The sequence below is a fragment of the Anopheles funestus genome, chromosome 2RL (genome assembly GCF_943734845.2).
Source record: "Anopheles funestus chromosome 2RL, idAnoFuneDA-416_04, whole genome shotgun sequence".
NCBI lineage: Eukaryota > Metazoa > Arthropoda > Insecta > Diptera > Culicidae > Anopheles > Anopheles funestus.
Genome location: NC_064598.1, coordinates 5869216 through 5897043, shown reverse-complemented (window position 1 = coordinate 5897043; position 27828 = coordinate 5869216). Strand labels below are relative to the sequence as shown.

The following is a 27828-nucleotide window of genomic DNA, read 5'->3' as shown; positions in this document are numbered from 1 at the left end:
GCAGAACGCGATATACCCCCCTCGAGTCCTCATTAATGCCTATCTCTGGTTTGTCATCGATGACCGGTCTCCACGCTCCACGCTATCTACCCTTTGCTGCTCGTGCCCTGGAACGGTGGCGGCGCCTCTCGCGATGGGAATTTCAACAGCTGCCATCTCCTGGCACATATTCATAAATAAAAATCGCGATCGGTCGAGATATGCGCGCCCTCAGCACGGAATGACACAAATTATAAGTTCCTCACAACCATCGGACCATCACCCTGCAACAAGGCTCTACAACAGTCTTGGTGGGTGCGATAGTGAAGCAAATTTATAAGGCAATGGTGGGTCGGTGGTTATATCGCAGATAGTTTTATAACTCTACGCTGTTGCTTTTCCATTTCATTTGCCCATTATATTCGCGCTCGTTCGGCGGAAGGAAGGAAATGTGAAGTTTTGATGCCAGATAAAAATGTTATGTAATTTGAAGCATTTCAGCCTTCGTGCCTTTGTGGAGAAGGTCACAAAGAAACCTGGGAAATATTCTTCTTGCTGCTGGAGCTCTTCAGTTCGGGGTTGCCTGGGAGCAGAATATCTATGGCTATGAATGTACAGGGATATAAACGTAAATTGGATAAATGAAGCATCTCTTGTCAACTTTTTCCTATTACGCCTTCATCGGCCACCCAGGAACAGGATGCTCATTTCGCGCGAAACTAGTTAGACGAAGTGGAATAAAATCTCGCATCCGATCGATCTAGGTCGGTCATAGCTTTTAGTTGTGGGCTCTTCATATGATATGTAGGAAAGGGTGGAGTGGCGGATGTAGTAGATGTGCTACTCATAATTTGTTTCGTGAGCCGAAAGTTTCGTCCTCCGAATGCCATTGCAAAGAGGTGATCTAACTTTGCTCCACTTACGAGGCTCGTCGATTCCTATCGGCTTATTTAATCTATATTTACGTGCACACAAGCGCTGCAGTATATCAGTAAGCGCCCGAATACCCCGGGACGAACGATTATTGGCAAAAGTTCGCAAATATTACAACTACGGCATATTTCTTCCATCGGCCACTACTTCTGCTTCTGCTTGCTAATTCACTTCCCAAAATTCGGGTGCATAAAGCATTCGTTAGTAGCTCCAATCATTTTCATGACCGAAGAAGCGGAACTAAAAAGGGGAAGAGAAGGAAGAACACACGAAAAATAATAATAATAAAGAGCGCACACCAGCCCATGAAAAAAGCGCTTACGATGACAGTACGTTATCGGAAAGAGATTGACTTTCTTTATGGATGCTCAGCTTTTGGCCGAAAAAGGGTCTCCACCTTCCACACCGCCAAATGGAATGGTAGGACAAACTTTTTTGCCCTATTGCGGTGCAGATATGTTCGATACGTATGTGTGTTTCAGGCCACGGTCATAAAACCTAATCAGTGTCACTAAAAAAGTTGACACGAATGTTAAACTTGCTCTAAGCGGTTTTTTTCCACTCACTTCTTTTTTTCCCATCCCTTTTTACGGGGGAAGATGTGCAGTTGGCTGACTTGATGGAACCTGCGTTGTTGTTTTTTTTTTCGTTTTCCTCTTTTTCATTTACATTGAATTTTTCCAACACGAGATGGAAAAAACTGCCATTCCGATCCTGCATATACTATCCGTGCCTCAGCAAGGATAATTGAGCATCAGCTTATCGGAAGCAGGAATTGGACACTTAAGGTTGGGCCGGCTCTAATGCTTCGATTTGATTAATGCTCGTATGTCCATGCCAAAATGCGTGCAAAATGGTAGAGGAAGGAACCATTTTTGCTACCACCATTACCACGCTCCAATTGAAGTGAGTAGACATAAAAGCGTAGGACATTTAATGTAACGTGTTTAGTTTTCCATTGCTCCTATGTATGTTGCAGCGTTTGGGGTATTATTTTACGATCCGATGGAATACGATAAAAAGTTATCTTGATGTTTAGTAAGATATTTTGCATCAAATGATGTAAATCGTGCATATCGATGGATATAAATAAACGGATCATCGTAATCACAAACAAACAAAAATAAAACAGACGAATTACTTGTGTTTTATAGCCTGTTACAGATTATCTACTAATTTTAATGAATTATGTTGTAAATTTAAGCAAAAATATAACAACTATAATTAGACATCTGTGTAGAACTTTTGGAAGAAATCCCGGTTTTTGGAAGCAAAAAATAAATTTTAAGAAGAAAGGAAAGTAAACCAACAAGAATTGATTAACTTTGGGGTTTCTTCAAATTTATCAAAGATTGAGGTTCGAATCTCATTAAAAAATAAAAATAAATTGGACACAAAACGCATATTTGACTGCTTTTTCGAGTTTATCTCGGCTGCTTCAACGTAAGCAGTAATGTTTTAATATTACTAAATATGTTTTCATAAAGGTAATGTTATCTAGTATTTTAAATTATATTGCTTTTTTATTTCTTGAACATCATACTCCAATAATCGTTCGACCATTCGGTCGTGTCATAAGTTTAATTATTTTTCATTCCTAATTTTGTACACTAATTTCAGCCAATTGAAATCGCTTTATCGGTTCGAACGTAAGCCAGCTGTCCCTTTTTTTGTTTGCATCTCGTTGCCCATATTATTCGAGTCATTAAATGTGTATCAACCTCAAATGTTTGGGATTTCCCCCGCGGGCAGAAGTGAAAAGCTAGCAAGTAGAATAGAGAAACAAATGAGGGGAAGTAGTCGCGGTACCACATTATGCTCATTAGTTGTGCTCAATTGCACCAAGGAATGGTAAACGAGCAACGGCACAAAAAAAGCATGAGGCTATTGAGCGCAAATGATAAATAGAACTTCCCTTGCGAAAAGCCAACCAACACGATACCGAGAAAGAGCAGCTCCATGGTACATGGTTCGTTACGAGCTGGAGCTTGCTTGTCATGCTGAGATTCCGAACTTCATACCGAGCACTGCTGCAAAAGAAGGTTTTACTCGATGCCAATTGCGGCTGTACTTTATATTCATTAGAGCAACCGAAGAATGGAAGGCTAGAGAACATGAAAAAGATATGATTTGTGATACTCCGTCCAATGGCCGGTTTTTTTTGTTGTTTTCTCTAGTGAGTGTGAGAATGGCAAAAATCCTTGTTAATGAAATAATTATTGCTGCTTCTTACAACAAGAGTCCAAGATCCGGGACGTTCCCGGAGATCCCGGCGGATGGGATGTTAGATTGGCATCGAGACTAATGGAATTAATTCCTGCGGACAGACAAGGAAGGCTTTGGAAGACATTGTAATAAAGTTGCTGTTACGTCAAGTCACACAAACCAGTGCCGCTGTGCATCGATCTTCGCAAAGTTGTGGCGAAAAAGGGTTTTCCTTTTCGCGGGTTCATCCCCGTTCCCTCCCAACTCCGTCTCGCTCACGAACTCCACCACAGTAGTCGACGGTGACAACATACTTTCTCTAGCTCCGCATATCCTTACACATCTCGTGTTCGATTAAAAAGTTTTATGCAGAATGCGATATTGGCCAGCCAGGGTTGGCTGGGACGGGTTGAAGACGAACGAGGGAGTAGTGCTGACTTCTTTTAAATCAGACGGTGCGCCAAAAAGGCGCCATCACTAACCCGTTCCCGGTAGCGGAAGTCGGTCGGTTAGGTACGGTAAGGTGTAAGGTACTAGTCGCGAGATTCTTTCCCACACGCAGTACATTGGGATTGGGCTAGCAAAAGGGGAAATCTGGTGGGATGAAGGGAAGACGAAAAAAAAATCGCCGATATGCTGCGATAGTGGTTCGAGCTTCCCGTGAAGTGCGCCAATCTTTTGCTCAACTTTTCGGATCACTTTTACCGAACGTCCCGATGGGTTAGCGCGACTCCGGGAAATGGAAATTGAGATCTGAAGTTACGGAAAAAATGTGTTGGAAAAAGGCGATACGCACAATGGGAAAAGAAGATGGACATAAAAGCAGTAAAGGATTACAAAAAATTAAATGGCAAGAAAGAAACCCTGATTCGAAGAAACCTTGTAAAGTAATTTTTATCCCTAAGAAAAATTTATTATCTAAATATCATACAAAACAAGTGAATAAATATTTTTTGTAAGACATCTTGCATTTGAAATATTGGACTATTTTAAGATTAACCATTACTGTAGATTTACCCACAGTACGAAGCATCTTTCGATTAGAAATCTTTTTCCTTTCTTGTCTACTGATTGTATGTTTCTGCTGGTCCAAATAGTGCTACAATACTTCTTAACGCTTTCTGCTAAACTGCATCGTCGTAGCTATCGTAAGGCGACCGCCAGAGCTAGCACTTAAGGAAAACCCCTTCTAGGACGATCCCCGGCAGTGTGAAGCCGGGGAAATAATGTCTGTTTTCAAATAACTACCTCTTAACCCGCCCGTTTTTGGGAAACCACCGTAATGCACCGTATGGCCATCGCCCGAAACTAGTGAAAGGATATATCATAGAGAAATTCACATTCGCGCGAACGCTTTGCTTTCTCCCCCATTTCGATTCGGGTTGCTTAACGGCTTACATAACCTGGGCACGCATTTTGGGGCGGAGCGATAGAGACAGCATTAAAGTGCGATTTAATGAAGTTATATCCTTTTAATATAGTCTGATTAATGCCCTGTGCTGATAATTGAAAAGAATTGTTCTGAAAGCTTTTGCCCGCTGCAAGTTCTCGCGATCTGTTTTTACCGCCGCCACGGCGTACGGCAGAATCGCTTTTGGTGTTGGAATTTTTACAAGTTTTCCAATTTTTCCACTTTTCATTTTGTGCTTTTCTTCCATGAAACGAAGGTTTGTTGTTTTTTTTTGGTTCGTTCTCAATTCACTTACGGAATGTGGTGGTCATCGTCGTTGAGTTAGCAGCAGACGAATAGAGTTGTGAATGGTGATGATTTTTTATCCAAATCTTTCTTTCACCAGCTTTTTTCTTTTCTTTTTGTCTTAGCTTCACTGTTCCATTTTGGTTCGAAATTACAGCTTTCTGTTAAATATGTTTCTATACTCCCATGGCAACATGGAATCCCTTTCGATTGTACAACATTTCTATTAGCCGGAACATTACTCCTTTCTTCAGACAGTGCCGTAAGTTTTATCCTTTCATCAGCACGTCTGTTTTTTTATGAAAAGTGTAAAAGGAACACACTTTTCTTTTCGATTTTTTGTTTTACTTACAAAGAAAAGTGTAAGTTTTCTTGCAAGCGGGAAACTCGTCCCGAACCGTAGATAAGGCAGCAAACTTTTCATCGACGTTTCAAAAATTAATAATGCCCAAACGGACAACGATTGATACAAAACAAGATAAAACATCATGCTTGTTGGTATGGCAAAGGAATTGATTTAGTTGGCTTTCAACGTAAAAGTTGATCGTTGTTATTTATTACTTTCATGCTTTATGATCCTCATCGGAATTTTATTATTAATTTTTAAAACTGTTTACAATGTTTTTGGACTGTTTCTGACACTTCACATGGGAGATAATGTGAGAATTGAGTTATCTATGAACTTAACAAGAATTTCTTTTTTATTTTCTTGAATAAATAACATTTTAAAGCTAATTTAAAAATAAAAGTGTGAAAAGGGAAACTTTGAAGTAAAAAATACGTTAAATTCTATTTAAAAGAAAGTTTTACTTAACAAATGCAGATGAAATCAACGTCAGATTAAATTTAACTCGTTTTCTTTTTGCAGTGAATTTAATTTTCTTGCTTTTTTTCCTACTCACATTCATCCGGGGGGAAAATCCGTATCCCCAATCCGTACGATTTATGTTGCCAATGGGTTGAGTTATGCTGCCGTACAATTCACATTGGCAGTCGAATTTAGCGCCCAATTTCTTCCACTGTTTCGAACGCTTTGATGCTGGGCAGCGGCTACTATCGCCGGGAAGTGGCAAGAAAGGCGACGACCCTGAGGGCGAATTTTTGGAGATTTCTGCCGAAGGAATTTCCCGTCACCTTTCGAGGACCCATGGAACGACGGGGCGCAAATTTGAACCTCGTGTTCTGGTGTCTGGTCCGACGTGGCAATTGAGCAGTTCGTAGCCGAAGCTTCCGGTCTTTCGCCACTGGCACAGGGACAAGGCGCGCCAGTTGACCATCAATTATTTGACTAAAATTTATTTCCTTCCACAGTGCAATAAATTTTCGTTCGTTGCTACTCGTTTTTTTTGCACATTTCGATTTCATTCCGCTCCTGCTGTGTGCTTTCTCACAGCATCGGCACAAATCGTGGCTGTCCCTTTTTTTTGGGGCCGCTGTCTTTGTCCGTTCCACTTTCTTCGGAAATCATTCCTGTGCTACTGTGTGTGATTCTTTTGCGTCTAATTTCTGGTTTGTTTTCTGGGCTTCTTCCTACCACCGTTCCATCCGCAGAACTCGATCCGGCACAATTTATCGCTGCACAATCGCTTCATGCGAGTGCAGAACGAGGGTACGGGCAAATCGTCCTGGTGGATGCTGAACCCGGACGCAAAGCCGGGCAAATCGGTACGCCGAAGGGCCGCCTCGATGGAAACGTCCAAGTACGAGAAGCGCCGGGGCCGGGCGAAAAAGCGCGTCGAAGCGATACGACAGCAGGCTGCCCTCGGTCTGGCCAGTAAGTATATGCGTGCAAGGCCTTACGGTTGTAGTGCAGTGTTTAAATCACTCTTTTCTGACTTTTTTTTTTTTTAATTCCCACAGCCAACCCTCTCAACGATGCCACCCCGTCACCGAGCAGTAGTGTTAGTGAAGGATTAGATCTGTTTCCAGAGAGTCCACTGCATAGGTATGGCCCTAAACTGATACGCTGGCTCAACTGAGTTTCGTTCAGGATCGGTATAGCCGATTTGGATGTTGTAATGTTTCTGCCTAGTATTCTTAGTATTTTTGCTACTTTTTTCACTCACTAGTTTTACAACTTAAAACGCAATAATTGCATTCAAAAGTAGTGAACGAATATGTGTAGAGCGTTGGTTTTTCTTATTGGATATTTAGCAGTTTATGCATCGTTCTATTTCCCTAGCGATTCTCTTACAATTATTGCTTTTATTGTCTAAATTATACGTAGTTACTCACTTAGTAGAGTAGTTTTTTTTTCCAAATTCAATAGTCACTCCAGCTAACTTTTAACTTGTTTCATGTTTAAACCAATCTTAAGTATATCTATTAGCGAACAACTCACAATTTTTATTTGTCTTATCAACTCCTTTTGTAATATCTTCGAGAACAATACTCTTCTATTAACGGCAGTTTGATTCGTTTTTTAACACTGTTGCTCAAATTTATATTTGTTATCGTTTACATGCTTATTTTATATTTTCTTTCGTTTTCTTCTTTTTCTTCATTTCTTTAACAATTTTATAAAAATGTTATTACATTCAAAAAAAATCATCACATAAACACCGATCTGTGTGTGCCGCCGTTGATGATGTGTTGAACGATGACTCCACCCCACTAAAAACGGAACAATAATGCGTCGTCGCCAACCAGCGGTAACTTCCAGCTGTCGCCCGACTTCCGCCAGCGTGCCTCCTCGAATGCGAGCTCGTGCGGTAGGTTAAGCCCGATCCAGTCGATCGTGGGCGTTGATAATGTGTGGAACTACACGCCGGTGGATGTGGCCGACCTGGCCGATAACGCCGACCAGGCACAGGGTGAGGAGCTGGAATTAGATATCGGTGCGCTCGATCAGCTGGCCGGTTCGCTGGCAGATGATCTGACACTGCAGCAGAACGATTTCTTCACCGGGTCAGTATGGTTTCATCATGTCCACAGCTGCCGAACCGAACACGGCAAACATCTTCTTTCGTTGCGCTCATGTCTCTCACATCAACCTCATTGCCTCATCACTTCATGCTGCCACACTCACCCCCCATTTGCTTCATTTCGCCCACTGTCACAGCGTAATAATGCGAGCAGGCGGAAAATAGTCCGACGAAACTCGTTCTTGCAAAACGCAAACGAACTGCAACCGGCCGATCCGTTACGACCGATAGTTCCGATACTACATTGATACACAGGTCGTCCCGTTATGTGCATGCTTCCCTTTCCCTTTATGCTAGTGCATGTTGTTTAGTCGCACCACCAACATCCGTTTTTTCTCTTTATTTGTGTTGCGATCTCGTTGCAACGTCGCCGTGTAGAGCGTGATAGCATTTTTGCCCGTCTTATCGCCTATTATTACCACCAATCTTTCTCCATCATCTCTCTGCACCCTGCACGTAATCCGGTCCACAACCGGAAGTGGATCCCGCCCAGGGACTCAATTCTTCAAACCCTCGCCCTAACCACCCAACACGGTCTACCCCGTTCAATCCCCTACTACCACAACAACTGGAAATCACTATTATCAATGGGTATTTCTTTGCTTTTCTTCTTCCAACCAATGGGCCGCACTACTGGAGCAGGTACACCCAGTCGACGGCGATGCACAATCAGCCGCCACCGCCACCGTACCAACCGCCCGCACCCTACACGCTGATGGCCTCGGTCGCCCCATCGTACGGTCTCCCGCAGCAACAGAATCAGTGCCCGATTCATCGCATACAACATTGTACCTGCATGCTACAGAATAATGCCCGTGAGGTAAGTCGCAAATATCAGGACGGAAGAAGGAAAGCTGACTATCGTGTCCAGTTTTCCCATTCCACCATTGGCGGACACAAGTGTGTCCTATTGTGTTGAAAATTGCTGCACGACACAATTCGAATCGGTAGCAAATCATCCGACAAACAAGCTTAATCCTCTCACGATTTACTTTAGTGGAAGATGGGGCTAAGTCTTCGCAGCTTGGCACCTCCATTTGCTGGACGAACGAATAGATTTGTGTGAGATCCATCTGAAGCTATTGGTGACATTTCCTTTCAGGTGTTGTGCATTTATACTTTTTTGATTCCTTGTTAATTTGTTAAGATTTTCTACTTCTTTAAGAAAGATATCATTGTAAAAAAAACTGAACACATATGACAACAAAGTTCTAAAAATAGGAAAAATGAACTCAATTTTTTACATTCTGGCGGTCTAGAACTTTCCTTAAACTGGATTTTCCAAAACGGCAAGAAACTTGAACAAACAATATGGAACGTATTACATCATTTCGTCTTTGTGGCTACAGAAGCTGCTGTTGGTTTACCTGCTGTTTTGTGTAAACAATATACTGAACGCTGTGAGACATGATACAAGTAGCGTTTTTGGCTATAAAATCTGTTTCTCAATGAAGGAATATACGAATATCGCATGCCCTCGTCGAGGCGCGTTGGGATGGATTATCGAAAAATAGAAACGAATTGCCATTTTGTCACCTTGAACATCCGTTGATACAGATGGTTGTGGCAGACACTTCCTCGTTTACATGAGGGCCGAATGTTTATCCAACTGGCTCAGGCCAATGGCAAACTTGACGCACATCATGTGCTTAAAATGCGCCTATAAATTGCCTGTAACTATCTCCACATCAAGGTGTCCGGTTCGTTTGTTGATTTTTGATCGATTCATCTCACCAATGCTAATAACGTCGCCCTAATCACATTTCCTTCTTTTTCACATACTCCCGTCCGCTGTCCGCAGAGCATCTCGCCGGCGTCCGGAACTGGCATGTCGCCCTCATATCCGCACAGCGACCCATCACCTGACTACGCCATGCTAATTGGATCTCGCGTAATACAAAGAACGCCCTCGTCTAGTCCTCCGCTAACGCCAAATACGATCTGCGGATTGATAGCGCCACCACCGCAGCAAGGTAAGCGATGGTTTCGAGATATGGGAGAAGATCCCGCGTCCCCCACCACCACGTTAGCTAATCGGAAAACCGTCTTTCCCGTTTCACCCGTATCCCACTGTTTGCAGATCCAACACCGCAGACGCTAATGGGTCAAGTGATGGAAGCTTTAAACAGCCAAACAAACATCGACGACATCAACATCAACGTGGAATCGTTTCCCTGTGTGGATGAGGTAAGTTCGATTCCCATGACGCTATCGGAATCGGTGGTTCATTACGCTCGTCCACTAAAACCCCATTTCCCGTTCCCTGTTTGCAGGTGCTAAAGCACGAGCTCAGCTTGGAGGGATCGCTCGATTTCTCGAACCTGCCGCTTTCGATCCACAATAGCTATGCGGCACCAAACAATTCCAACTCATCCGACTCGTCGTCCGGGATTAGCGCGATGACCGCACCGACACCGAACCAGCAGACGGCCGCACACAACCATGGCCAGTACGCGGCCCGTACGAGCGTAACGCCACCGTCCTGGGTACACTAAAGGCATCGGCGCGACAAACCGGGTGTGTGTGTGATACGTGATCGCTTTTCCCTCAACAACCTGTGCCCAGTGCTGTGAGGTGAGCGACACATTTGCTTACTTGATTAATTTCCACAGTTTATAGTAGTAATATTTAAAAATCGTGTTTGTAATCCACTACCCACTCTTTATAACAAAAAAAAAGTTGCATTTTTAGTGCTTATTTTACGATACGGACAATATTAGGTGTGGTTCTGATTAATCTCGAACCAAAAACTATCACCAGAAGCATCCTAACGGCAGGATGTAAAAATGTCTCGCAACATAAAACTAGTCACGCTGTGATTTATCTCTTTTTCTCATATACCATACAGCAAAAAGAAAATACCCTCGGAGCACTTTTTCACACCCCAAAAAGCCTTCCATTCGATGTATGGTAAAAATTAGGTAACAAGAGTCAGCAAAGGTCAGATTGTGCGACAGAGAGAGACACACACACAAACGCACCAAGAAAAAAAAGTTATTCTTGTAATACTAAAGCAAGGCGTACAGGGACAGACAAACTCCCGGACAGCGTATACATTGGTACGATCCACTTGCCCTGCGGGACACTAAAACTGTCAGAAAGAAGTTGCGAACAAGTTTGCTAGCATGAGTTGTTGCGAGGATTTTCTTTGCAGCGAACACGAAGAACAAGAAGCGAATCATAACCCCTCAACTGGTGGTGGAAGGTAAAAGTTAAGGCATAATTTGCTGATTGACTTTCTGGCGTCAGGAGAGTAGTTTGTCCTTTCTAGTGTGCTCCCTTGCGCTAAAGGGGTTACCGCTGGGTAGAAGATTTCGTTTGCCGAAATTGTTTCGTGTGACTGCTTGCCACAGTGCATTTGGTTTGTTGGTGCTTTCGCGCCCGGATCTTTGGCAGAACGTTTAGACGAAAGTCCAATCCAATCTCGTGCTGACGCACGGTGGTCGACGTCTTGACGACGGTCAGACGGTGTGAAAAGTTGATTGAGCTGTAACTTATGCTGCCTATCATCCAATCGACCTTGCCCGTATCTGGTCCTTCCATAGCCTTATGGTTTTAACAGGTTTTTTTCTTCTCATCACTCTCCTTTTTGTTTGAGCATATTTCCTGATGATGTGTTTTAGAGTGTTTTACATGCTTCAAACCGCACACGGAACGTGTACGTGCATGCCCCCTCGATGGTACGACCAGGTTCCGATGTTTGCGGTTTTCTCATCAGCCGCGCCGTTATTGGTGCTGCTACCGGTTCTAACCACCGGTCTGACTTGCTCTTTAATTATGTGCTGGCAGCTAAACAACTAAATCTTTCCACTCACCGCAACCAACGTCAAGATGATCGAATGTCCTTCGGGTTGGCACGAGTAAACGCGCCACCGAAGATGAACGATTGCTACAGCACACAGCCACCGTGGCACTCTCTTCTAGGAAATTGTTCGCCAGCTGCCAAAAGTACGGGGCCCGCATCTACGGGCTAGTCATTCCGACGGCCGGCATCTCATTACCCGTCGGCGGTGCTGTGTGCGCGCACTGAAAGCGCATCGAAGAGGAAACGGTTCCGACCGGCTAGAAGCATTCCCGCCCGCTGTGCGCTGATTGATCTTTTCAGCGAGACTGTTGCGAATGAGCCGGTGAGTCGTGAACAAGTGAGCTGGAAGGATACGGATTGGCGATTAGTATAAATTATGCAAGAAATTATGTTTCATCAAACCAACACTGGAAACGGGAAGGGGAAAGGAGGGGGACTGTGTGTTCGGTACCGTATGAACTGGTCCGTATGTTGGTGAGAGCGATTGCCAAGGATGCGATGGATGATGAAGCTCTTCTGCTAGAGGTTGTAATAACTGTGGCGCTAACAAGGCATACGGTTCGTTGGAGTGCTGCGAACAAGATTATGGATTTTTTTTTGTTGCTGATTCTGTTTTCTCTTAATTTTCCTTCCCTGCGTGGGGATGATATTTCCGACAAGAGTTCGTTTCGCTTCATCTAGCGAAAAACATGATGTGCATCTATATGCATAATATAAGACGACGCGAATGTTTGTTAGACTTGAATTGAAAATTTCTTTTTCTATTGCATTTGTTCAGAAGCGAATTGCCATTTATAAGGTGGAATTATTTATTGTAGGAATTACTTTTCCTCTACATAATTTTTTGAAGTTTTTTTTAAGTTTCTTTGGAAACGTAAGTCCAGACGACTAGACGACTTTTTCTAATATTTTACAATGGAATGGTATTTTTGGCATTTGGCAGTTTTTCCTTAAACTGTTGAGTATCTTGTATGAATTTTACCAGAGACATATGTCGGCCTGTGCTTGACTGTTTAAGCTTTTTAGCTAAAATAAAAACATTATGTTTTTTTTTTTGTTTTTTTTTGCATTAACATTTTCATCATTAAACGATTCTACATGAATGTAAATTTTTTTTCGGCAACCGACGCTTTTAATGTTTCTTGCTTCCTTTTAAGTACTTCACAAATAGTATCAGCTCCTGGTACTACTTATTGTCATGACCGAGACGCACCTGTCTCTGTACAATACTACATTGAAGCCAATTGAATTTACAACAAGTGCTCTCTGGGTTAGATTTCCGAGAAGACTTTTAAAAAACGTCAAGAGTATCATCTAAATCAGGCTGACTGGCTACGACGAGATGGGAAAGGTGGCCCTTAATGAACCGTATGTAAAGCGTTCCCTTGTCACGCTGAATAATCTACTTTCTTCCGCATCATATACGCTGTCGGGCTACTGACGGTAATGCTTCCTCACCTTTAAATGAGGCCCCACATTTTCGGCTCGATTTCTTTTTAGTCACATCTTAAGACGCCCAAACCAAATTACGCTGCCGGGAAAATTGCTTCCTTCCGACATTTTCTCCCCCCCCCCCCCCTCCTGCTACCTATGATGCAAGATAATTCTTTATGCTTCAGGATGCTTTGAAAGGTGAGCCTTCGTGCTTTGATTTGTGCGCCTTGTGTGGTTTTCTAATATATGTATCACATGTGTACCTGACCGCTGTACGTGTGCCAATTTTCCGGCATTAGCAGCAACATGGGCGCCGTACTATTTTTGTGTTGCCACGAAAAAAACCGGCAGCACATCACCGCGGCGGTTCGCAAAGTGTGCTAAAGAGATTAATTAAAAAACGACTCAATTACGTGCAAACGAGAGAAGCATCGCTTCAGGTGCTTCTTTATCCGGAGGCAACGCACCAAAGTACTTTGATATTTTAATTAAACAGTACACGGTGGGAAAAAGTGGCAGCGTACAAGGGAGGGCATATTTTTCTTACATTTAACAATGTTTCCATGTGAGCACAACGCTGAAAGAGCAAAGATAAGAGGATGCCCCTAGCAATAGGGAGTTCCTAATTTTTGTTTATTTCTTTTTAAAAGTCGAACGAGGACTTTTCGATCATGTTTAGCTTTATGTGTAGTTAAACTTGTAATAGAAAACTTTAATTTAGTCCCACCAAAGGCAATGCAGTGTTTGCTCTACAACTGGCAAAATAGAGCTGATTTCCATCTAAAATTGATATATCGCACGTACTCCAACTGCCACCCCAAAGAAAAAACACACCCGAAAGTCGATGAATAAACTAATTTTAAAAATAGAAACTATCACACAATTTATTCATAACATACCACACAGAACGCACACACTTTTTGGCATTTCGGGGTAACACACCAATCAAAAACCCCTTTTGCATACCAAAATTAACCCATTTGTTGCACCGCGCGAATGCAACGCGAATGAGGTAATCAAAACTCACTCCCACGCCATCCCCCCCCCCCCCCCCCCCCCCCCAAATCACTGCGCACGTGTGGTCCCTGTTTGTTTGCAATTGTTTGCAGCTTGCCATAAGTTGCCCCTTTTTTCGTTTTGTTTATATGCGAAAAGGGTTTTATGTTGCTGTCTTTTTTTCGGTCCTACTTGTTGCGCTTGTTGCTTCCGCCATTCATCTCTCAGATATCTGGCTGCCGATATGGTGGAAAAGCGTGGAAATGAATGCGGAACAAGAAAGATGTACGACATGGCAACAAAATAAGTGTTTGTTTACAGATTGTTTTCAACCCTGATAACGGTTCGCAATTTTTCTATATCCTTTTTGGATTGTGGAATGTTTGTTTTATATTGGAGCGAGTACATGTTTGGCTCTTATGTTGGGGTAGTTTTTCGATTCGATTTTCTTTTATCTATCGTGCAACAAGTGTTGATTGCTTTTTGATCTAAATTGTCTTTCTATATTGCTAAAATTTTATATTTGTATTCCGTTTGCTTTCTACAAATTAATCAAAAAACGTTGAATAAATTATAAAGGTCCATTTGAGTTATCCACGACAGCTAACTGGATATCTAGGATCATTTGATCTTAATAAATTCTTTTTTTTCTTCATCTTCAAAAACGAGACAATCGCTACTTCATATATTTGCCAAATGTTCGTAAGTCCCGTCCGATTTTGTTGGAGTCTAGAAGCGTATAAATCATTGTATACTTCTCCCGGTCGTTGTTATCTATCTATCTGTCATCCTTCACCCCTTTTCAATGTGGAGTCAAAGGACTGTCGCAGTGGTTGCGAAGGATTGTGCCTTCTTTATTTTATCGTTGAGTTGATAGCAAGCAGTTGCTATACGCAACGTGGGAAAAGATTGTTGGGAAACACACAAAACAAGGGTGTAGAGGCAATCTTTTCCCTTCCCAAGCAGGGAATAGAACAAAAAAGATATGCGAATAATGGCGGAGTGCAAAAAAAAAAATCAACGCAATAAGAGTTGAGTATCCTGTAAGCACGTCATAATATCCATGCTCTGAAGATGAATCCGTTTCCTTTTTTTGTTTCGTCCTGAGAAACACCAACCATCTCCATTTGATTTTTTATTCTTTCACAATGCTGTGGCGCTGCTTCTATTGTGTGTTCACATACATAAGCCGATCTGCTTATGCTAGTGGCAAATTTGTGTCAGAAACGATTTTTCTCCGTGTCGGAAGTGTCGGAGTGTTCGGTGTTTCGGTGACAGCTTTCATCGTTCCTACTTGTGTGTGGGAGGGGAGAAAATGCTTCACGAAAGGTCAGGTTAATATCTTGCTTTTTTTTTTTGTTTTGCTGTACTACAACGGATTAGGATTCCTTTTTTTCTTTCACGAATCAATTCAGAACGGTTCTACGTCCGACGGAGACGGAGCAAAGGGAAGCTTAACACCTTTTTTCCTTTGCATTTATCACGAATCGTTTGAACTGTTTGACCCATCCACCAGCAACAGGCAAAGAAAATGTTTGCACCTTCTCAATCCGTTTGCAAAGGTTGGACACCCAACCGCTACACCCGAAGGCAGTACTTTTCGTTCTTATTTTATTCATTTTAAATTTGTTCAACGATAAAATCATGCTCGTAAAGTTTACGACTCCCGGCCCGACCCCGGCTTGGGTGACGCCCCAAACCGGGGCAACAAGGTTTTTGCAAGATGAAGCATGAAATGATCAGATCTCGTGCGGCCACAACAAGATAAAACTGAACTTGTGTGCTGTACACCGAGCCGAGCAATAAGTCAACCGTTAAGTGGGTACAATAACGAACTTTACCATTACAGCAAAAGCAGTAAAAGAACGTTTCGAAAGTTTGTGCCCCGGCCTTGGAAGTATGGTTATGATCGTATGTGGTTCCACTGTTTTTCTTCTTGCAAATATTTCATTCCTCCATAGAAATGATGGGCTGGTGACAAGCACTTAAACATGCACATTGGCTAGTAACTATGCCATGGTTCGGAAATCATGCAATGAATTGAGATGTCGTGTCGTGTGGTGTAGCTTTTCATCTTTTCACGATGTGAAAGTGATCATACGCGATGAAAGTCATGGTTTTATTGATATGTTTTATTGGAGCGCAGTGTGCATATTATTAAAATACAGAGACACTATGCAGAGGGATGGTTAATACCTTTGATAGGGTTATTACTTTGAATGTCCGAAAATTTATGACAACATAAGCGGACGGTTTATATGGCGTTTAGCATGATGATGATGTCAGAAAATGCGCACAATAAATACGAAATACGTAATCAAGAGAGGATGTTGAATATTTGAGATTATTTATTAATTTGCTAATTTTTTTTCACTTTGAGCCGCATCGAAACGTTTGAACGGCTGAAACGTCTGAACTTAGTTTTACAGTAAATCATTCTCCAATATTTCTACTACTACACATAACATACTTTTTTATTTCTTTTTTGAACAATTTTCCTTGAAAATCGACAACTAATTTGGATTGTGATCTCTTTCAAATGAATGTGGGCAAATTTCTTTAATTTTAATTGTTCGTAACAAAAACAATTTAAAACATAAGTCACATCAACGTAAACATGACATTGATGGTATTAACTGAGCGTTTTTTCCCCCATTCTCGAGATTTCAAACGGTGCTAAATGGCTGTGCAAAATGTACATCAAAACGATCAATTCATCTGCCAAATTGGACGTTAAATTAATTCTTCCTTTCACCGGTACAAGTTTCCATTTGCCAGCTCCCCAAGACACACGTGCTGCTTTTGATGGTTCGACAGGGCAAAGAAATAATGGAATAATTTGATTGACATAACGTGAACAATCATCACCGTACGCGTGCCCGGCACGAAGACGCTTCTTCCTTCCCAACCTAATCACCCACCGTTATCAGCATCTTTGCACTGGGAAAAGGTCGTGGGATTTTTATGAAATTCTGTTTCTTCTTCTGTTCCAATCCAACCCCCACCCCCCGTTCATCCCCAGAATGCCTGAACTTACGGGCATACCAATTTGTATGCAAAATGTCACCCACTGCATTGCTAATAAACTCCCGAGGCAGTACGACTCTTCCCAGCAACTAAGCAGCAAGTGGTTTTGTTTCCCCCCAGCCGCGAATTGTTTGTGACACATTGCTCCTCGCATTCGGACGCTATGGGACCGTGATCGTGATAAGTCGGTTCCGAAATAATTAAATCACCGCAAGGAGGACAATCTGTCACCGGTAAGCGGGAGCATTTATCAAATTAGTCAAAAAACTTAATGCACGTTATGGAGACCGGTGCCGGTTCGTGAGGACACAGTCGCCGCAGGCTTTTGAAGAATAATGTTGCCACAATAAAAAAAAATGGAATTTCAAATTCAAATTCAAGAAAGACTTTTTCCTGATCTCCGCTTCTTGTGAGTGCAGCTGGCGAAGAAGCAGTCGGAGGTTAAATTCCTTCACTGTGACAGTGAAAATTCTTCTCAAGGACATACATTGTGGAATCATTCCTGAAAGGCGGACCGGTTTTTCCTAATCCAAGCGAGGGACCATTCCAGCTCGACCAAACAACGAAAGACGGCTGATGATGATAACGAAGTCAATAAACAGTCGAATTTTCAAACGGAATGGGACGAGATTTAAGGCCTGCCGGCTGTCGCCACGCACGTACGGCAGCAAAAGAAGGAAAGAAAAGTTTAAATCACTTTTGATTCAATAAAACGCTTCACCGCTTTGACGTGTACACAAATGTTTGTCGCCGATGGAGATCGTTACTGAGGAGTGTAACGGACTCGTGCGAATGTAAACGAGACAAACTTTAAGCTCCCGAAATTCGTTGATGTATGATTTGGAACCATTTTTTATGTCTTTATCATTCATTGATGGTGGTACATTTTTATTTTCCAATCATCTTCACTATCCTTATCTAGACCCAGACACGATACGACCCAGACACGAGTTGAAATGGATTGGCGCCTATCCGAGGCGGTTTTTTTTCTTCCTTTTTACGAAGCCTATAAAGACAGACATTTTTTTTCCAGTTGACATATTCCGCTCATAAGCATAATGTCCTGCTGATAGTGAAACTAGCCGTATTTGGCCCGCGAGCAAAGTAGTAAAGTTTTATGCGCCTCGGGAAATGCTAACAAACCCTTTTCTGTGAATGTTTGGCAGATTTTTGACGACCCGAAACAGTGAAACATTCCAGCTTCAGCTTTATACGAGCAACAGTTTCAGATTTGGAAAATGTTTTTTTTTTGTATTGTAGTTATGGTAGAATACAGACGGAGATGGAGTAGTTGGTGTTTTGATGTGATTCTGAAGCACACAGCTCCATGGTAGTTTTTTGTGTTATTAAGGAAATTATGTAGATATCAAATGCAGACAATTGGCTACTTTTAGGCTAACTTTTAGGCTACTTTCCTGTTTGGTAAACTGAGATTTCCAAGTTCTAGAATTCTAGGTCTAGAATTTCTTGCAGCCTTTTGATGAAAAACTTTTCTCTTGGACACTTATCCGTTGGAAAATATTTGACGCAACGTTGACAGACATATCTCCGTGTAATCATCTTCCGAAAATCATGCTTATCGAGTAAGATTAGTTTTAGACATAGAGTACTGGGACAAGAAGGAGCTTAAAAACCTTGTACAAATGAATTTGATTTCAATAAGAATTGACAAGACTAAGCTTGATCTTGGCCTAATCATGGAATTGTGTCCTGACAAATATTCGTCTAAATGATCTGATGTCTTTTCAATTGAAAATGGACAACAATTATTGGACGGTAATAGGTACGAAGGATATCCAAGTCTTCCAAACAATGGAAACATTACAGCTATTAACGCAATCACTTATTCCCCCGCCTTGTACAAACGATTACAAAGAACAGTACGAACAGTACAAAAATTTCAGCACTTCATTGGTGTCCTTTCGTGATATCTGCGCCTGCCTTCCCAAAAACTAACATCGTAGCGCAACAGAACCGAAAAAAGAAACCAACAAACCGTTTTGCCCATTTACTTGTTGCTTTGTTCCGCGTCTCTCTCCCAACGGTTCAGAATTTCAATACAAGATTGAAATCGGAAAAAGTGAAGCCGAAGGAAATAAAAACTCTCCTTCCCAGGCTCGCTCCACAAGCGTTTTGTCCGAGTGGAAAATTCAAAATGATTCATTGAATTGCTGTTCGCTTAGCGGGCCCGTACTACCCAATTACTGCATCGTATGGCCACCGAAATTATTGGACGGGATGTTTCCACTGTTTCCCTGGAGGCAACGTCCTTGGGACAGCAAGTTTCTAACGCAACAAATATGGACGTAGGATTTCTTTTTGCTTGTTGTTGTTACGCTTAAGGAAAAGCAAGAAAAGCGAGCGTTAAATGCGACATGAAAGGAAAACGATTTCGAGCGAAATTTTCCTTTGGCCTCCAGTGATGGAACCGATGTGTGCGAGCGTGAAAGTGTGATGATATAAATTATGCTTTTCAACTTCTTCACCTCTCACATCCTAGGGCATCTTTTTCTCTAATGCTTTCCTACTTTTTTCTTGTGTTGCTGTTTGCCCTCCAAACACGTTGGCGTTCATTGATATATACTTCGTGGTGGTGTAAGCGCTTTCCTTACCAGTCGTATTACGGTGCCAAGTGCTTGTGAACAACTTTGGTTAAGCGTGTCTGCTGCTGCTGCTTCCTTGCAGCCACTGGAAGGAAGTATTCCATTGAATAGTTTCATTGCTGTGGTTTCACGAATTAGAGAGAGAGAGAGAGCGAGGAAAAGCGAATAGTATTAAGCGATTCGATGCAGTTTTGTTATATTTAGCAGCCTTAAATGGTTCCGTAAGGTAACTGATGTTTTGCCTCTTGAACTGCGTGAATAAAAAAGACTTTAAAGACTATTTATTTAAATTCCATTTACTGCACTAGTTATCAAACTACTATATTTATATTAATAATCTTCATGTTAGTTTGAAAGTTGTACTTAATAAAAAAAAGTTTAACTTGTAAAAGAACTTTGCTCGACAAATTTGTCCTAAATGATGGTTTTTTTGCGATACCAAGAGATCAAGGTCTTTTGCAAAATAATGTGAAAACGCATTCGCTTCATGAACATTATTGCCTTTATCCTCACGACTCACGTTGAAAGATCAACAAACTTTTGGTACAACCGACAGACATAACACAAAACCATCACACACAAGTCTCAACAAGCAGAGATAAGCCACTCAATAATGCCATCGAAGATGAAGCAACGAAATCGATGCTGTTTCTCCTGCTCAATGACCAATTTGCTTGCCTTTTTCCCTCTATTTCCTCCCGGGTGTTAAGCGTGTTCCCAGTTTTTGTGTGGTCGTCCTCAGAAGCAATGTCTTCACAGTTTGTAGAAAGAAAACTACACGTCCAATTGTAGTGGTAGTAGTAGTAGAAATTGTAGTAGAGAGAGTACCCCCCACCGGAATCGGAATCGACAAACGGTTGACGGTAATTTGCTTCACCGAATGTACCAAGAACATCGTACACCAGATCGGGACAATGTGAAGATATCGGGACAAGGAAGATGATGCAGGATGAATGTTCCGACAGACCGACAGACAGACGGACGGACGGACTTCCCGAGCAGACTGGGTCGTTTCACACTGGTACACATTGAAGTACTGCAGCTCTGCGATTCCGAAGGACAATTGGCAAAGCGGAGACCAAGAATCAATTGGATCTAATATAAATGTTTGCAGTTAGCAGGATGCCCGTTTCATGGTTCAGGGCGTAAATCGGGCGGAAATCAGATGCTCAACTTAGCACCACACTTGCTCTTTTGCACATACCACTGGCTAGGAAAGGATGTCAGGAAGCTCGTGAACTCCTGGATGCTTGGGTTCGGTGCTGGAATCCACTCGCTGGTGGAAGGATAAATAATTGTATACGTTTCCTATTGTATCAATTGGGGGCAGTTTTCTGCTCTTCTTTCGTCTTGATCCGCGCCGCGATGGTTCTTTTTCACGCTCCCTTTCCCCACCAACCCGGGATTCGTGTCCGGGATCGGCTTTTGTCGTATGAATGAAAGGGCCCCGGGAGTCATTTCACTTTCATCGCAGTTACCCCCCCCCCCCCCCCCCCCTGCACCCGACCCCGTTTCCGGACGGTCATTTTGTACGCTTCGCAGGCTTCTGTCGGACGTCACAGCAATCGAAATGATGGTCATTTGTACCCTTGCACCGTGTGCACAAAAAAGGCGAAGGCGAATGTATCGTTCACTGCTTGCTGCTATGTGCACTACACTTGTGCGGGGATGGTGTCCTGCCGACACTTTATGGATGCGACCGATTAGTGTAATGAAGAGGCCAATTTCTTTCGGCCGAGTGGCTTTTCTGTTGCTACCACAAAGGGCGCGAGCACACATATAAGAGAGCAAACGACATAAGCATAAGCATAATGGTGTCATACGGTTTTTTTCCGTCATTTTCTCTATGAATGCATGAAAATGAGGCACGGTTAAGGAGAGTGTGTTGTGTCCTTGTAATCAATATGAAATTGATATGTTTGAAGGTCTCGATCTTAGTGTCTTGAATTGATTTTAATTACGGGAATATTTAAGGTATAGTAAGATACATTTTTTATAATAAATATTAATGCTTTATAAATAAAATAAATGTTTATAAAATATTGCCAAGGCTTTAATGTAAAGAAAAAATGATGTACAATAATTTCCATAACCTTTGCTGGATTAAAAATAGCAACAAATAGATTATATAGGTGTGAAACCTCGAACAATTCTAGTAAATCCGTTCGCAAAAAGAATGTTTCGATCCACAACGCAACTCACTGTGTCTTTTCTGTAGCGGGCGAACAAATGTAAAACTCCAATTTTAATCTATTTTTATAAACCATCATCTTTTTTTCTCTCTCCAGTCAACGGGTGAATGACAGTCAGCTCCGATTTGCCAAAATTCCTATCAAATTAAATCTTCATGAGCGATTGAGCGAAACCCAATAAGTTTTTGCCAGCACCAGACAAAAAAAATGTTTCCCTTAACGATATTATCACACCGCTTTCATTAACCGCCAGGACTTTTTGCTTGCTTTTCGTGGTACCTCAAGACAACCCGATGGGTGTTATCAGCGCGAGGGAACTGGTAACAAAATCAAACCCCCGTGTCAAGTTGTAGCAAGTCAAGTGGGTTGGAAGAAAAAAGTCCCCTAGAAGCGACACGAGTGAAGAAAACTTTGCCTTCTAAAGCGACTGATGAAGCGATGAGGGAAGGACCATTACACACACACACACACACACAAAAGGAAAAGTATAGACGAGAGGAAGGAGTAGAAAAAAAACACATCTACATCCTCCCACAAGCGAATCTCGGTTGGTGAAAGGTGAATGAATATTTAATCATTCCATAATCGAAACTTATTCCTGTCACCCCGATCATGACAAGCGCCACCGGCACCCGGGCGGTTAGCACGATGGCAATCGACAAAAAATGACAAAACATCTTAACATTAACTCCCTGTTCCCTTCTTATTTTTGTGGTCGATCTGCAGCAGCACATGGGCCAACACACAAAATCTTCCCAAACTCAGCTCAGTGGTTCATTATGAACCAACTTTTTTGGTTTTGTTTTACCCAATCGGAAGCACTCGTTTAAAGTGTGCCCCATTCAATGCTGTCGTAACTGTCAGATATCAACATCATCCTTTAACGAGATGCTGATGGTGATCGACACGGAGATGAATATTTGACGCAACTTCGTTCATCATCATCATCACTGTCGTGATTTTCGAAGCGAACGAAGGTAACAGGATAGCGCGATAGTTGATCACTTTTTGGGCTAAGATATCCCGAGTTAGTCCACAATTGGGGGGGGAATTATATGGGGTGAAAGTAGGGTGTGATAAGAGGTGCCAATCGATTCATTTCGCGCACTGGTAAAGTACTTCTTGTCTTGCGATTAAGGTGGCACACGCGGATGTCACGTACTGAAGCGATTTTTTGTTTTGTTTCAGTTGCAGGCGAGGACGAGCATCGTCGAGCGTAAAGTGCAACTTGAGAAGAAGCTATAATCCGCAATGAATGAAACGTTCAATGAGGAACGCTGCCATTGATGGAGAGTGGCGAGAGTGTCACATTGTTGCACACTTTGACCTGTGTCAAGTATCGACAAGGGATTAGGCATCCGGGTTCGGAAGCTTAGCCGTGTCGTGGGTGAAGTGGGCGTGATTGAAAGTCCTCCATCGTTGTATGGTAAAAGTCATCCTTGCAATCGGTAATCGAACACAAGTGGTCACTTCATAGTGAGCATAGATTGGAACTATTTTATGGTGGCCTTTTCCCTGAAAGAATTAGAATAAAATTTGATGTTAATAATATTGATTAGTTTCCTCCAGTTTGCTCCAAATACATTTTGCTATCGATGTTATATATTTATTCGTTATATTTTTATGTAGTCACTCCATTTAATAACTTTCTCGCTTTCTTTTTTCCTTTTAGAATACAACCCAAAAAGCTCAGCTTGAAGGGAACGAAAATCAACGATCCAACGTGATGTCCGTTCCGGTGAAGTATGCAACACCGCTTCATAGACGTGAACATCCAGGTAGTGGAGAAAACGGATACGATCGTACAATTTCGTATTATTACGAAAAGCTTATCAAACAAACTTGAAAAGAAAATGGAAGCAAAGCTTTTGTTTTATTTTTTATGTTTTTCAATGCCAGCATGTGTGTGTGAGTGTGTGACTGTGTGTGTATATATGTGTGCGAGTGAAGGGTTGGTCAGCTAAAAAACAAAACGTACTGACTGACAGTTATCTAATGGTAGTAGAACCAGTAGTGTTAGCACTAAATTAGTACATGCGCAACTATCCTTACGTTAGTAGCTAAGCCTGGAAAGCGTAGTTAAGAGTTAGGGCTTTACGAGCGCAAATTAAACCACACGCACACCTGCGGGAAAATCAGGAGGGAAATGCAAGAGAGTATGGGAAGAAATTATTGTTTTAAATGGTGTACATCACACCGAAATCATTGTTAAAATGTTTGTTATTTTTTTTAAATTTCTATTGTTACTTCCGTTCGATCCCTTCCGGTGCTAGCGTTGCTTACAAATGTAGCGCCACCGTTTCTTCCTTGTACATTTTGCAATTGAACTTTTATTAGCCTTGTTTTCAATTTAATACTTTCTTTTGTTTATTTTTTTATTCTTGAATTTATGTTTGAGTGCTATAAATGTGCGACCCCACGTGTACAGTAATTTGAAGCGATATGTTAAAACATGTATTTAGAGTTATCAAATACGTAAAACACATATATTAAAATATTATTGTAGGTAAGCTAACATCCGTAAGTAGTTGCGAGAAGAAGATGTAAATAAGTGACGACAATATAGGTGGTTAAGATTTACACACACTGTGCGTACTGTATGTATAAGTTTCGCTAGACTAGGCTCGATTTGTTTGTGTTTTTTTCCGCTCATAATTTTGACAAAAAACAAAGTCGAATCAAGCTACTACTACTTATAGAACACCATCGCTAATCGCTCCGCGGAGCATCATTTGAATGTTCTTTGAAGAAAAAGATCCTTATCGCAGCTGTATGATGAGTAAAAGAAAAGAAAAGCAACGGGAGCGTTGCGTGTGATCGAGTAAATTTGAAAGCGAAATCGTTTTCGCGAAGCTTTTTATCGGTTACAATTTGAACGATGACGGAATGGGATAAATGTGATCAATTGTGGTTATAAGACGGGTGAAAGATCCTTGCGTGATTTGTTGATTGTTTTCTGGCTACAAAACACATTCAATCTAAGTTTGTAAAGCCACAAGTATGACGAGGCATTTAAATTGCTTTACCCCATTTGGTTTTGACACAGTTTCATCCTCTCTCATCATTCGACCACTGCGAAACACAGCACGGCAATGGTTGCCAAACTTTCTACAGCGAGCTCCAGCGACCGTGGTAGCTTAGTGTATCATACTAACTGTACAGCTAGCGTTGTAGTGTTCATAATTCAATAAATCGCAGTGCCATTAGGGAAGCGTAATTAGATGTGCATGCAACACATGAAAAGGGAAAGTATAACACACTGTTGTGTCCGAATGAACTGTTGCCAGTTTTTCTCTATCCCTGTGTCCACATTTAGCATCTAGAGTTTTGTATAGTACCGGCTTGTTTCGGTAGTTCTTTCTCGCTAGTATACTAGTTTATAGCTAAGCAGCTACTATAAGAAGAAACGAACCCTTAATGATAAACGCGCTACATGTAACGACCGGCTCTAATAGTGGCGGCTAGCGCTTTGGAAGTAGATCGAATAGCAGAAACCACACACACACACACACACTCGCATGCACGCACATCTTTGTATATAAATAAATGGCTGTTGGTGGTGAGGGCGAATCTAGTGAATAATAAGTAACACGTATAGGTATACTTCCATAAAAGTAAAGTAAACATCGATTCCAACATCAGATCCGCTTGTGTGATCCTTAATGGTGGAATATGCTGTACTAAGTAAGACGAGCAAAATAATCATAGCAAAGCGATTTAGAGTATGTGAGTGTGTGTGTGTGTGTGTGTGAGTGCGTTAAGAATTAATCAATTTAAAAAAAGAAAACTTGCAAGAAAAAAAACATCCAATTAACAAATGTGCACTAATAAGGGCGTGAGCACGTGTAGTATGGTTTAACTTGAAGTAAAGGGGATCATCCAGTAGTGTATAACACAAATCGAAAGCGCAACCGTTTTAAAAGTTAGGTTTAGGCAGTTTAAAATAGGAACAAAAATCCAAAATTTGAAAAAATAAATAGTTTTAAAATTTGTAACACTTTAATTCAAGCAACAATTTGGCAAGAGATGCAAAACAATACTTGGAATCTGCTATAGGCTTTTAAGCAAAAATTAAACACTTATTTACGATGCTTGCAAAATAATTTAGAGCTATTACGCTCACCAGTACATGAATAGCAAAATGTTTGTTCTACTACTTACAATCACTTTCAAGAGATTATACCGATCAACCAAAGGCTGTTCGTTTTTTTTTTGACTTTGTTTTGTTTGCACCTGTCAATGATAACATTGTGTTACGTTTTAGCAAATGCAAACACTGTACAGTAACGAAAAATTCATTCGGTAGCATAAACTAGCGGAAAGTCAGAAAGGGATAAGCTGCAAAATATTGTTAAACAATCGGGAAGGAGCTTGTAAAGAATCGTCAGCTAATATCTAAGGCATCTAAGGTAGAAACGAATGATCAGGAAAGAAAAATACAAAGAACAACACGTAAGCTCTATTTATCCCAGGCAACCAGTTTTGATTGGCAGAGGTTCGATGATAAATATGACAATGCAAATTGCAACAAAATATATAGCTTCATGTGCAATTTAGTTGATACGTACACTAACACACACTTCTGCGGAAAGCATTGAACGGAAAGGCACTAAAATCAGAACATACGCAAAACAACTAAAAGCAATGCCATTTGAATAGAGAAACATGTCCTTCGAAACTGGTACTAGTTTCCCAGCAATACCGGACGGAACGTGTTTTGTTAAGGATAATGTAAGGGCTTGATGAAAAAAGAAACAACAAACAAAAGATTGAGCTGTGAGAATGATTGTCGCAACAACAAAAAAAAGAAAACAAGCAAACCCCGTATGTGTTCAGGAAAGCCTCGATAATACAAGTTAAATGGCTTAGAAAAAGAAATGGTGATTCGATACGTGCGACATTGAAATCGAGCGCAAGGTTAAGGCGGTGCTACAGACAGTACGAAACAAAACAATTAGCCCCCATTTGACAAGATCATTGTTAACTTTTTTTTTACCACCTGTCTGTCGGACGACTGGTTTTGTTTCCGTTTTTGTGTTTATGCTTTTTTTTTACTCGTTTGCTTTCAATCCCTGTTATAGTTTTGTTTTTAATTACTATTATCGCCATTTTGTACAAATTACTTTAGTTTGGTAATGTTGGAATGTTTGAAACTTTGCGTCGAATTAGCTGCAAAACTAGTATGTAAGACGGGGGGATGTAATAGGGTAGTTGGTAACGCTAAATACGCAACCTTGGATGTGTGACGAATGTTATCGGGACGGATTTCAATAGATACAAACACAAGTGAGAGAGCGAGAAAAGAAAAACAAAACCTATCGAAACCCCTTGTGTGTAGTGTAGTGCACTGTAGGGAAGTGTGATTTCCGGTTTGCTAGAAAGCAGGAACAGTTTGTGAAAGGAACGCGAGAAAAAAATGTTGAAATAAACTAGAAATACTTATTACTTTAAAATTACAAGTGTTTGTGTGTGTTTTTTTGTGTGTTGTGATTGTAAAAAAAGGTGTGATTTAAAAAAAAGACATCGTTGTAAATTGTTCCTGACACATTTCTCCACTCGTTGAAATCTCCGTCAGTTGAAGCAAAATCACTAACTCCGCAGTCGTCTTCTCCATACTAATGTTTCGCACTGGTGATTATGATTGAATCACATGAAATGAAAACTATTTTGCATCTAATTTCTATATAAAGAGTAACTTCCTCCTCGCATAAACTCTTAAATCCCCGCAAAATACTATCCTGGCACATGGCACAACATCAACACGTGGTCTTTCTTTAAATTCAAAGTAGCGTTTGAAACTTTTCAACCATGAAATCTTTCATTCAAATTCATATAACAAGTTTCCATAAACGCTTGCCAGATGGCGCTCGTACACGAAGCTTTCCAACGCTTGAAAGTTTTCATCCATCAGCAATTCCTCTGTTTTGTTCACTCTTCCAAAAGCAATTTGAACGTTTTATGATATCCGCATCTCCTGTGTGTATAGTCGCATCATTAAATAATAATTTAACATGTGAATAAATTTGCCCTACCG

General features: G+C 41.3%; 1 protein-coding gene across 16 annotated transcripts in view; it reads left to right on the top strand.

Annotated features, from left to right (window-relative positions):
• Positions 1 to 27247, top strand: part of LOC125774848 (forkhead box protein O) — a 64728-nt gene extending 37481 nt beyond the window's left edge. For all 16 annotated transcript variants that reach the window (XM_049445173.1, XM_049445169.1, XM_049445167.1 and 13 more), the window contains exons 4-11: positions 6365 to 6587; positions 6674 to 6758; positions 7463 to 7720; positions 8380 to 8557; positions 9539 to 9710; positions 9818 to 9924; positions 10011 to 10311; positions 23467 to 27247. In XM_049445173.1, coding sequence (XP_049301130.1) covers positions 6365 to 6587; positions 6674 to 6758; positions 7463 to 7720; positions 8380 to 8557; positions 9539 to 9710; positions 9818 to 9924; positions 10011 to 10232 — 1245 coding nt within the window. In that variant the 3' untranslated portion in view covers positions 10233 to 10311; positions 23467 to 27247. The remainder of the gene's footprint in view (positions 1 to 6364; positions 6588 to 6673; positions 6759 to 7462; positions 7721 to 8379; positions 8558 to 9538; positions 9711 to 9817; positions 9925 to 10010; positions 10312 to 23466) is intronic.
• The last annotated feature ends 581 nt before the right edge of the window (positions 27248 to 27828 follow it).